The sequence below is a fragment of the Ochotona princeps genome, chromosome 7 (genome assembly GCF_030435755.1).
Source record: "Ochotona princeps isolate mOchPri1 chromosome 7, mOchPri1.hap1, whole genome shotgun sequence".
Lineage (NCBI taxonomy): Eukaryota > Metazoa > Chordata > Mammalia > Lagomorpha > Ochotonidae > Ochotona > Ochotona princeps.
This window is the reverse complement of record NC_080838.1, coordinates 71,492,321-71,505,330: the sequence shown is the minus strand read 5'-3', so window position 1 is coordinate 71,505,330 and position 13,010 is coordinate 71,492,321. Positions and strand designations below refer to the sequence as shown.

Sequence of the window (13,010 nt, the reverse complement as noted above, 5' to 3'; positions counted from 1 at the left end):
ATCTGTCTTGGGTAATGTCTGCAAGCTTGTCTCAATCTTGCGCCCTAACCTAGTGCATACACATCTCCCAGGAGAGTCTTCCCCTTCTCAGTACTTCCCTCTTCTCTTTGGGATCTTTTGGAGATAAAACTGCTTTTGTTATTTTATGTTTTGTTTGCTTGCCTCTCTGTAACTCACATAGCCAACACAGTGGATCTAATTTCTTTCCAGGTAAAAGTATTCCTAGAGGGTAGCTATCCAGGAATAAACTTGACACAGGTCAAACAAGGGTCACTAGGGTTTCTTCCAGTATAAACAAGTTCCACGTAAGAGGTACGTACACTTGACCACATATCAGATATTAGATATTTAGATACAGTAGTGGTCATCAGAATGAAGAAGAGTCCTACACAGGCACACAAGATAATTGAAATATTAATATTTTCCTTTAGTTAGTGCTGCACATTAATAAATGTGTTGTACCAGTGTCTTCATCAAGCTTGTAAGCTAAAATGTACTTAGTGAAATAATCAGTTGGGATATTTAAATTTGCAGAGGGAAAAGACAAAAATAATACAATGATTTCAAATTCCAAGTAAAAGTTTACTCATATTTTGACAGAAAATTAGGTTCAATTATAGTGACTGCAGATTGTTAATATTTGTGATGTTTTAGATCTAATGAATTGACATTTTCACTAACAATTTATTTTATGTAATTAATTTCTTCCATATTTCATGTTGTTATTTGCTCTAAAAGTGATCTGTTCACTTTTGACATAGTACTGATTCAGGGAAGAAAACTCAATTCATGGTTTTTTTTGTTTGTTTTTGTTTTTTACTTTTTTTTGAAGGAATTGCCCAAATATTTCCACTAGAGGGTCCACACAAGTATCTGTGGAAGAAAGAAGGAAAAGTAGACCATGATTGTACTCAATGTAAACATAAATATTTCATGCTATGATACACCATCACTTTAAATCCATGTTCTAATTTCTGTAACATTAGGGAAACAGAACAGACTTTAAGTGAAAATCATTAATTTCTAACAATATAATCATCTTCAAGGGTAATTCGCTGACACGTTGTATATGGAAATTTCTGAACTTTATCCTTATGAACTTTTTACATCCATCAGATCCTGTTCATGCTTTGCTCATTCCACATGATCCAGTCTATTGAGAGGCAGCATGGTCCTTAAAGTTTCAGTTCAGAGAGTGTGTTATGAATAGAACTATTTAAAAACTGTAGGGCTTCATCATCAGGAAACTAAGGGGAAGAGGAAGGCACATGGAAAAGAAAAAGAAAGAATAAGAACAACTCACTAGTTAACAACTTGGTTGAGTCGTAGACTTTAGGCTAAGGAAAAACAATGGAATGTTCGAAAGCATTAGCATGTGTTTTTGTTAAGCTCCTTGTTAATAGAATTATTAAAATCGCCCCATTTGGAATGTTTTCAAACTTTGATCTATTCCCTCTTTTTCTTCTTTCCTGTCTTGCCAAATACATGATAAACACACAGGCAACATTTTGTGATCAAGATTATAGATGTTGCCAAGCAGGCCAGCAGGAATCCAATCACATCCAAAGAGTGGTACTGGAACCAGGTGAGGTCATGGGCAGCTGGCCGAAGGTGTTTGGCTCCCTTGTGGCGCATGACAAACTCGATCCAGAAGACAGCTCGATCCAGGGGCTTTACAGGTTGGTCATGATGAATTCTTGATAACCTCATAGCATTTTCTTTGTATCTAAAGGGAAATATGTAGATAACATTTAGTTTCAATGTTAGACTTTCCTTTTCTTGAAGGTAAGTATGGAGTTAATAGACATTACAGAGGCCAAATATTTGATAAAAAGTTTGTCTCATAAACTTTCTTGGTTGTATAGACATTTAAGAATTGTGAAGCTCAGATTATAAAAGACACATACTACTAACAAAATTTGAGCCAGCACTGACATAGAGAAAAAAAGAAAGAAGCTATTTGTGAATGCATACCTTATGAATTTTTCCAAGAATTCAAGTTTTAAAGAACTTCATCATCCAGCACTATTGTAAGACCAGATTGCTGAGTAGCTTATTGTGGAATTTTTAAAACATACTCTCATGACTGTTAATCTCTTCCTAGTTCATATAATAGAAATAAGAATTTGATAGTTCTCATTGGTGAGCACTTTCATAGTTCTGAGATTTTTAGCACCTGGTAATTGCATCTTTGTACACATTTATGCTATTGTTGAAAACCCAAATTTCTCTCAGAGACGTCAACATTGGATGAAGATACTGGAGTAATTTAAGGAGTGATCCCAGTACATGAAATTTGAGGGTTTTGTTTGAGTTTTTTTTTAAGACAAATTAATTTTCTCTCTAGAATTAGAGTTCTTCATGCATTTTGGATCACATTAGCAAACATAAGAGTTAACAGGACTCTTGTTCTGTGACAACGTAAGTGCAGGTCTATATAAAAAATTCTATGTTTTTATTTCATTTTTGGCTGAAATATTATTTGTAGATATTTATCATATACAATGACTTTCTAATTTATGTGTATATTGGGTAGTGAAAAATTTATGTAAATTAGCATTTCTAACCCCTATATATTTACTGTTCATCATGGTAAATATGCTAAAAGAACCGTCTTCTGTTTAGAGGAACACAATGCATTATTGTAAGCTTTATTAAGTCTGCTCTGCTGTAAAATACCAGAATTCTGTCCTGCTATCTAACTGATTTCATTGACCAGCTTGTCCTTCTCACTGCACTCCTTCCCCCAAAACCGGATAACCACTGTTCCACTTCCAACCTCTATTGGGTCAACTTTTATATCCCCAGACATTAATGAGATCACGTGGTATTTGTCTTTCTGTGTCTGACTTTTTCCACCAAATATCCACTAGTCCTATCAGCAATACCACAAATAACAGGATTTCATGCATGCTTAATAGCTGGGTGGTGTCTTTTGTACATACATCACATTGCCTCTTACATCACACTAGAGATTCCATAAACTAGCTATGGGGAAGGGTGGTGCCAAAAGCATGAAAATGCAGGTGTCACTTTGACTTTCTGATTTCATTTGCTTGGGGTATATGCTATGGTAGTTTTATTTTGTTTGATGGAGAACCTCCACATTGTTTTCCACAATGATTATTGCAATTTAGATTCCCAACAAATATGTTCCCTTTTTTCTGATTTGTTCCTTTTTATTGTAATTAAGCCATTTTAGCTGTGGTAAGATGATTTTTATTTGCTTTTACCTGATGATAAATGAGAAATGGGATTACATCAGTCTAGAAAGCTTCTGAACAACAAAGGAAATGACAGAATTAAGAGGTACCTTATTAAATGCATGTTTGCAAACTCCATATCTAACAAAAGATCAATATGCAGAATTAAAAAAACAAAAGCCAATACCAGATAATCAAATAAGGTAATTTAAAAATAGACTGTGGGCCTTAATAGGCATTTCTGATAAGACATACCAATGGAGATCTAGGTATTTTAAAGGCATGTGGAATCTTTTCAAGTTTTTTGATGTTTAAACCACAGTAAGGGGGTATTACTTTGAGTTGTACTTAATAGATTCTGGCTGAGTTCATGGAAATGAGGTAGAGGAAATGGCTTGTGAAGAGGGACAGAGGTGTAGGAGATACTTTGTTAAGACTGAGAAAAACAAATGTGGTTATCATTCACAAGTTCAAATGATGCACTGGATCTAGCAGCAGGGGATTATCTGATTACTTGCACATATGATTGTGTTTGTGTGTGTGTGTATGTGTGCACACACATGGGTGTTTGTGAGTAGAAGAATTGAAGTTTAGGGAAGATGAAAACAGTAGCTTCACATGGTTTATCCTATTGTATTTTGCACAACCCATTTGGCCTTTATCACCAAATCAAACTGCTATTTAAGACTTTCTTGATGTACAAAGTTTTAAAATCTGAAATCCATGTTCATGAAAAATAGGATTAAGTATATGTTAAAAAGAATTATATTTTTATCCAACATCATTTTGAAGTGCACACATACATTATCATAACATTTATTTTCCAAGAACATGTAGAAACACTCTATATACATGTGTATGAATAAAAACCAGTTTATGGGACTGGAACTGTGGCATAGTGATTTTAGCATCCATTTGCATGCTGGTTCAAGTCCCATCTGCTCCATTTCTACTCCAGCTCCCTGCTAATAAACCTGGGAAAGAAGTGCAAGATGGCTCAAGCCCTTGGGCCCTTGCACCATGTAGGAGACCGGGAAGAGGTTTCTGTTCCGGGCTTCAGATCAGCTCAGCCCTGGCATTTGCAGCCATTTGAGGAATGAACCAGCAGGTGGAAGAGCTTTATTTATTCTCTTCTCCATAAATCTGTCTTCCAAATAAAAATAAGTAACCCCCCCTTTTTTTAAATGTCAGTGTATTGAAATGTTGATGGAAGGGGAAATAGCCAACCTCAGGTGACTCAAATGGATCTAAACCAAGCCTTGAGAGTCCTCCCTGCTAAAAAATGAATATACCACCACTTAGTTTACAAACCCTGGCACCAGAGCTTGGTGTACATAGAGCAAAATAGTTCCGTCAAAATAAAGTTGAACAAACCTCCATCTGAGTTTCACCTGGATATCCCATTTGTTGAATGTCAGCGTTCAGAAAAGTGGATGGAATGTTCCACCAAATAACTTTGGGTTTAAGCAAAGAAGTCATTGAATTGGATGTAATACAGAGACAAATTTTACTTGAAAGGCATCCATACAAATACAAAGCAGTTACTGAAAGGAAAAACTGAGTACCACATGCGTATTTGAGGGAAAGTCAAAATGTTCAGGAAAAATGAATTAAAAGGTTTTTATTTTAGTGTGAGAGAATTTCAAAATCCTTATAGTTTTTCATAATATGCATTTTGAACTTTGAAGACACCATGTACTCCTATTTGGAAATGAGATGAAATGAAATAAATAAATATATAAATAGCAAGAATAATAAGAAATGGTAATTAGTCCAAATAGGAGGTTTGAAATACATCAAAATGTGATGATAATTTTGAGATAAAAAATCAGACTATAAACAGAGGCTGTGAAAAGGGAGATAAGTGAGCACCTGAAATAAGTTGTTTAAAATAGCATTTTATAGAACTATTAAAATAATTATAAACAGCAAACCACGCTCAAGGAAAAAAAGGCAAATTTCCTAACTTATGGACCGCTTGAAGAAATTTCTGTAAATTCAACACAGAAAAACTAAAATATTTCAGCACAAACAAAACTGAAAACTGATGTTCCCAACTGAAATGTGGAACTGAAAGATGTAAAATAAATAAAAAGAATTTTAAAAAGAACAAAAAGAAATAAAAATCAATTTCTGAAAGAGAAAACTGAATAACTGTTGATCTAGATGTAGAGTTTTATAAGCATTAATTAAGGGAGATATATAAAATAATTGTTAAGGCTACATCATAATCAAGTTTCTGAGTTTTAACTAGTAATTCTTTCCTGTGTGTGAGAAAATGATCAGATAAGACTCAGAAAAGCATTTAAAGTTAGAAGACATTGAACAATACTTTCAGAAATCTGAAGGTAAGGCAGATGTAAGTTATTCAGATAGTAGTCATTCTCCTTTTAAAGTAATGAGTCATTATTGCTAAATATGATCAGGGAATTCAATAGCCAAAGTCTTCACTGAGAGAAAATACAGTTAAATGAATCAAAAACAGTTTGTGATAAAGATCCTCTAATTCAATACTGAATATTGATTCCCTTGCAGTACAGTTGAATCTTTAAGTGTGAAGACAAAATAAGTAATTGGAGTATTAAGTTAAAAATGTAGACCCTGAAAATTGAGAATGAGATTACTACCAAACAGGAAGTTTTTGGATCATGTTATTAAATGTTTGTTAAATAACAGCTAGTTCTGAAGCACAGAATTGGATACATTATCGCTTTTATTGTATACATACTTGATGATTTATGAGATCTGAATATTATTTCTTTATAAGGGTCAACAGGTATTCAGATAATATCTAAAAATTCATGCAATGACATTACTTATTTTGAGAAAAATGGAATATTTGAAATCTTTTCCTACGAATTTCAGTGTATCATTTCTCTAATTTGGTAAATGAAATAGGTGATTTCCATGTTGGTCATGTTACATCATTTAAAGAAAAACATTTCAAAAGCACAGAACATTGGGCATCTTCAGTTATGCCTGGACAGCAAAATCAGTGGTAGATAACCCCTTGAGGAAGCAGAGGTACTTACGAAGGATCATTAATTACTGTCCTCAAAGCATTCAGCCAGTCTTCACTTGTCATCGTATTCATGTTCACCTCCACAGCTGCTCCTTTGGCCCTCATGTGAGCAATGTTGTCAGGCTGATCAGCAAACATGGGGACTCCTACCATAGGGACCCCGTGGTAAATTGCCTCATAGATTCCATTAGTTCCACCATGAGTGATGAAAGCTTTGGTTTTGGGATGACCTAGTTTGGTAATTGGGTGAGAAAGGGTGAGGATTTCATTGTTATATTTTATGAGAATTTTAGAAACAGAGGGGGAGGAAAAAAAATCACTGTGTAACTAAAGGCAGTATTTTTATTTCCAAAAATGTGTTTGATCATGAAGTGGAGTGGAAGAGAATGAGTGAGAGAGACAAAGAAAGCAACTAAGTGAGGCATAGTTCTCATGTATTTCCTTCCTAGTTGCCAGCAATACCCAAGGTTGAGACAGGGCAAACCCTGAAGCTGAGAGTCAACCCAGGTTGCAATACAAATAAAAGAGATTCAACTACTGAATCACCATTTGCTGCTTCACAGGACTCATAGGCTGTAGGACAGGAAACAGAGCCAGGACTTAGACCCAAGCACTCCATATTACAATGTGGTTATCCCAAGCGGTATTTTAACTGTAATGTAAAGTGATGCCACTGAAGGTAGTGTTTTCTACAAAAACTGAACACAGTATTACTAACACAGGAAAGGGGAGGAATTAACTTTTTCTTCATTTTCAGATATGCTATTATTGGGGAAGTGATGCATGAACTGAGATAGATACAACTATGATGAGGTGAAGATAGCCTTAACTAAAGATGTTCATTTGTGATGCAGAGGAGGCATGGCTCATTAAATTCATGATCATTATTATATGTGCATTATAACTGGAAACCAGAAATGTCAAATTTTAAGTTACGAAACATTTGTAGAATGTATTTTGTATTAAAGTTACTTGTCTCCTTCCATCTGAATTCTTTTTCTCACACATAGTCCTCTTACCAAGAAGGTCATTCTGCGGTATCCAATCATAGAGCCGAGTATTGGGTCCTAGTGTGTCTGGTGTTTTCCCCTTGTATCGCCATAAGACCTGTGGAAAACGATGCCTTAGTTTTGCAAGTGAAAACAAAATGAAGAAAATGTTAAGGCTGTAGAATTGTTTAGGAATCATGCAATCACCTGCCCTGGGTTGCAGCTGACAGAGTGGCATATCACTAGAAGTCCTGACACGGAGATATACACTACAACCGTTTACACCTACCTTTCTGTAAAAGATTGTACTAAGAATGTAGTAAAATATTATTGATATTTATCACTTGAATGCTTCCATGGGTGAGATTTTAAGTGAGAAAACAGAAAATAATATTCACTCATCAGAATATTGTGAATTCTGAACATAATACTTAGTAAATTTATCGGATGTTGTTGAGCCTACATAGCTGCCATGTTTAAAATATAATGTACTTTTAAGAAATACAAATAGTTTGAGATTTTGTGATATGCTTTTTGTATTACTGATTTTTTTCTTTCCATTTCCCCTTCGTCATATCCTCGCTTCCTTCCTTGTTTCCTCCCTCTCTTCAGTGTTCCTTCTTTTCCTTCCTCTCTCTTCCCCTTCCTACTTCTTCCTTCCTAACTTCCTTCCTTCCTTCCTCCTTCCTCCCTCCCTTCCTCCCTCCCTTCCTCCCTCCCTTCCTTCCTTCCTTCCCCCATTCCTTCCTGCCTTCTTTCCTGTTCTTCTTTCCTCTCTTTTGTTCATTTCTTTCTGAGGGAGGACAAGGTGGGGATTTCCCTATACTACATTTTCCCAAGAGATACGTTTTTGGGAATTCAATAACTAAATTTACATAATATCTTCTTCTTTAGTACAATTAATGAAAACGTACATTAAAAGCTTAATGTTGGAAAACTTGTAATAAGCATAATTTGGAAGTCAAAAGCAAATGTTTTATCATATTTAACTGGCAGTCATGACAATTATGCAATTAATGTATTTTAATCAATATGTACGAGGCTAGTGCTGTGGTGTATCAGGTTAAGGCACTATCTGCAGTACTCAAATCCTTTATGGTTTACCAATTTCAGTCCTGGCTTCTCCACCTCCAATAAAGCTCCCTGCTAATACACCTAGGAAAGCAGTGAGAGAAGCCACTGGTGTTTGGCCCCTGCACAAATGTAGGAGATCCAGAGGAAGCTATGGTTCCTGACTTGTGCCTGTCCCATTCCGGGTTGTTGTGGCCTTCTGGAGAGTGAACCAACAAATGGCAGCCCTCTCTGCTCTCTCTTTTCCTCTCCCTAATATCTATCTCTGTAACTCTGTGCTTAAAATAAATAAGCAAATTTTTAAAGATATATGAATATAAACATTCATAGAACACTTCACAATTGTTTATTAAGGCTGTATAAATAGAATTATGGTTTTAATAAAATTAAAATTACTCATACCTCGTAGATAAGAAAATGCATATTTCTAATGTAATATTAGAATGTATTTTCACCTCTAAACTTCTCAATTTATATACACAAAGTGAATGCAAGATTTCAGATCTAAATCAATTTCACTTTAATATAATCGTAATCTTAATGAAACCTAGACATTTGGAGTGTATTTTAAGTATAAATTTTCTGTGCTTTGTATCTAAGCTTTTATCCTAAAATTAAGAGCTAATATACTTCAGAACTTTTTGGGTAGTTTGAACAGACCATGGGCTGGCATGATGGCTCAACACGTTAATCCTCTACTTGAAAGCACCATAGGCACTGATTTGTGTCCAGTCTGCCTGTTCCACTTCCGATCAAGCTCTCTGCTAATGGTCTGGGTAGAAAGTAGAAGATTTACTGGGTCCTTTAGGGCCCTGTACCCAAGTGGGAGACCAACAACAAGCTCTTAGCTCCTGGCTTTGAATTAGCTCAGCTCTGACCATTGAGACCAGAAGTAAACCAGTGGATGGAAGATCTAGCCCTCTGTCCTTTTCTCTGTAAATCTGCCTTTCAAATAACTATAAACACATTTTGGGAAAAAAAGAAACAGGGCAAAATATTTACAGCAATGCAAATCAATGGGATTTAACATTTCCAACTTAATTCCAGTATGAATCAAGTCTTATAAAAATATGTTACCACACTGATGTCAAGACTTGTGAGGTGAACAGCATGTTAAAATACACCACTTTCAGTTTTTACAAAATTTTATTCAAGGCTAGCCGGTTAAGTTTGGTGAAAAATGAATTGGATCAGTAATTTGTAAAAGTACAAACCATCATGTTCAAACTTCAAATGGGATAAATCTGCTTACCAGGGGCAAAGCTGACACTGACCTTTTGTGGAATCTGGGCCAGGGCTGAGGCAATCAGATTGGCCTTTTCATCTGAGATATTTTTGACCATTGAACCCAGAGAAAACACCACAATACCATCTTCACCTGAACTCTGGACAAACTCTTCCATTTCCTGTAGGGACAAAATTCTTCTCATTAGACATATTCAGCATCATAAGGGGAAAAGGAGGTGGGTGCCATGATGAATATCCTCATCCCATCTCAGAGCACCTTGGCTTCTGTGGGTCATGTCATGGCTCTGCTCGCTAATACATGGAAGGCAGCAGGTGGTGGCTCTTGAAGCTGGGGCCAGGCTACCTACTTAGGGGACCCAGCCTGAACTCCCAGACACTGGCCAGCCCTGGATAGTGTGGACATTTGATTAGTAAATTAGTAAATAGCACACTTAAGATCTCTCTCTCACTCTTTCTCTTTCTTTTTCTCTTTTTGTCTTTCCCTTCCTCCCTCTAAAATAAATAAAAGAATTACTTTTGAGTGTAAAAATTTTGGTTACACTTCCAAATAGGAGGAGTCAGAACCAGTAACAGTAAAATTGTTATAGGCAGAACCTCTCCTCTGATGCCTGGAACCATTTATTGAAGAGTAAATATGATTCTGTAGCTCTTTTGTCTCATTTCAACCACCCCTAATTTCTTCTGCTAAGAATCCACGTGTTATAAATTATATATATATATTTTTAATATGTATATATATCTATCTATCTATATATAGATAGATAGATAGATATATATATACAGAGAGAGAGAGAGCGACATTTTCAAAGCAGATGTAACATTTAATGCTGTACTATAATGATAATAATGGAATTTTACACCCATGGAAGTTTTTGCTTTATTTACTTAAAAGGCGCCAGATAGGTGGTGAGATTTGCTGCATAGTGTTAGTTGAGCCTTAGAGCAGATGTAATATATAAATTTCTGCAAAAATAATATTCTGTGAGTTAACAAGTAACAGTTCTTCAAGTTGGATACTTTGGGCCCTACGGGCAGTGATTCAGGCCTTTCACATAGTTGATATGGCTTCTGCTTTCCAAACACCTGCATTGCATTCACTGCTCAAATGTCTGTCATTATTCTAGAGTTAATGAATTTCTTATCTATACCCATAATATTGGAGAATAATGTCTTAAGTAAAGGTGGATATCCATTTTCAGCTAATGTCAAGAAAAGATTCCTGAAACTGCAACATTGATATTTTTTCATTGCACTTCATTATCAAAACAAATGTGAGTTTCATAAAGTAACCCACACTACCGCCACAATTATCTGAATTTTTCATTTGAGTTTCTCTCATTGATGATCCATTTAATATTGATTCTTTTAGCCCAAATTTTTATTTTAGTTCTTACTCTGAATATTTTTCTAATATCTCTGCTGAGAAATTACACTGTGAAATGACTTCAGACATGACACAAGCACTTCTTTGGCTCTTTAAAGTGAATAGATCAGCAACTAAAATGCATAAATTAGGTCTTCATATTAAATTCACACAGCATTTCCACAATGTATTTCCTATGACATAATAATGGTCAGCACTAAATAAGTGTCTAAATTTACAACCTAGAAGCACTACTAATGCTACCAAATACTGTCTTTCTTCCAATCTTATTTTAAAAATGTGATTTTACATTATATGCACAAAAATTTAATACAAAATGATAATATAAAAAGTTAAAAGAGAAAGTATACAGCCAGAAAGTACAAAGAAAGCAAAGAGATTAAAATAGTTGGATATGCAGCATACAGGAGTTTGTAAGCTATGCTGGCAATTGACAAGGAAAGGACTCCAATATTTGTCCCGCTGATTGGTCTGTTTGAGCTTTTTATTTTTTCATTTACCAACACAGCACACTATAGAAAGGTCAGCTTGCACCAAGACTTACATTTGTAAATAATTATAAACTGCAGTATTTTTATACATTAAAAACTAGCTTGCGTTATTTAATAATAGTGGCATTTTTCAGCATACAGAGGAGAGTTTGGGCATAGTGACGATGTAGTGTTGTAGAGTGTGTGTGTGTATGTGTGTGTGTGTGCGTGTGCGTGGTTTCCTGCGTGAGTGAAACAAGTGAAGGGGTGGCTTTGGAACCTGGGCAGTCCTCAGCAGTTCTGACTTCCCACAGCTGCATGCCTGCTTCCCTCACCAACCAGTCCAGCATAAAAAAATCTCATTTTTATCGTGTGTGCCCCACTATTTCCTACAAAAGACAGCTTAACATCAAGAATAGATGTTGGAAAAGAAAAAAAGGTATGCTGACTCACAGGAAAAAAAAATAACATGCATAAAAGAGCATATAAATATAACTACAAAATGTCTGTAAGAAAACCCAAGGGCCGCAGAGGCAGGTCAGAAACAGAAGCAAGATGGAATGCTGTGGCTCAGGCCAGGACGCCGCAGGGCCATCGGCTGTCCCTGGGCACAGCGGCAGGCTGCTGCTTCTTGAGCAGTCATGTGGATCAGGTGATCTCCGGGAGACTTGTCATGCTTCTTGCTGAGGTGCAGTTAGACTGCGTGTTTGCTGCAAAGGTCCAATTGCAAAGCTGGGGGTGGGGAGGAGTAGTTTAAAGGTGTAGAGGTGAAGTGGTTGGGGGAATGAGAGAGAGATACAGAGGAATGGGGAGGAGGAGACCAGAGAGAAATACTGACAGGGTCTTCCATCTGCTGATGAATTCCTGAAATGTCAGCAAAAACCATGGCCAGACCAAGCCGAAGTCATGAACCAGAAACTTGATCCAGTTCACCCAAGTGGGTGACAGAGAAGCATCTGGGCTGTCATCTGCTGCCTTCCATGGACATGGGCCGCAAGCTGGTCAGATGTGCGGAATAGCAAGGAATTCAACCAGGCATTCTTATATGAGGTATGAGCTCGCTAAGCAGTGGCTTAATGTGCTGTACCACAAATGCCCACTACACACTGATATTTTAAACACAGCATTAGAACAATTTTGTTCTTCAGCCTGAGCTGTCAACGTAAAATCCCCAAGTGCTAGTACCAGTCAACAGGCCTCTCTGATGCAAAAGATGAATTGGGGCTGCTGACTGAAGAAGCCCATCAACATATTTCTGTAATCAAAGCTGTACATTTTAAGAAAAAACAATTTTGTCATAATGTGCACACAGTAATTTACTGTCATAGAATTACCTCAGGTAAAGGTTTGGCCGGTTTGCAATGCAATCCTCCAACAAACTCAAAATTAGGTAAGTATGGACGAGGAAATTCAAAATCCCAATATGTCCTCATTAGCCAAATTTCAGCTTTCCCCATAGTCTCACACAGTGTGGTGGGTCTTCCTAGAAGAAAGTAAGAAAGGTGGATGGAGGAGGTTAGTATGTATGTTTAATGAGAAAAAAATCTATCATTAGTCTTCTAAGGAAAACTTCAGGTAATTCTGAATGCTCATCTTAACTATGTGTTATCGAAGAGAGAGAAA

The 13,010-nt window shown here is 36.3% G+C and overlaps 1 protein-coding gene across 6 annotated transcripts in view; it reads right to left on the bottom strand.

The window, feature by feature from the left end:
* Positions 1 to 1,421: 1,421 nt before the first annotated feature.
* Positions 1,422 to 13,010, bottom strand: part of LOC101525627 (UDP-glucuronosyltransferase 2A1) — a 34,795-nt gene continuing 23,206 nt past the window's right edge. For 4 of the 6 annotated variants that reach the window (XM_058667238.1, XM_058667236.1, XM_004596204.2 and 1 more), the window contains 5 exons: positions 12,722 to 12,870; positions 9,560 to 9,691; positions 7,245 to 7,332; positions 6,236 to 6,455; positions 1,422 to 1,726 (listed from right to left, as the gene is read on the bottom strand). In XM_058667238.1, the coding sequence (XP_058523221.1) occupies positions 1,447 to 1,726; positions 6,236 to 6,455; positions 7,245 to 7,332; positions 9,560 to 9,691; positions 12,722 to 12,870 (869 nt within the window). In that variant the 3' untranslated portion in view covers positions 1,422 to 1,446. The remainder of the gene's footprint in view (positions 1,727 to 6,235; positions 6,456 to 7,244; positions 7,333 to 9,559; positions 9,692 to 12,721; positions 12,871 to 13,010) is intronic. The other 2 variants (XM_058667239.1, XM_004596203.2) reach the window with 1 other exon arrangement.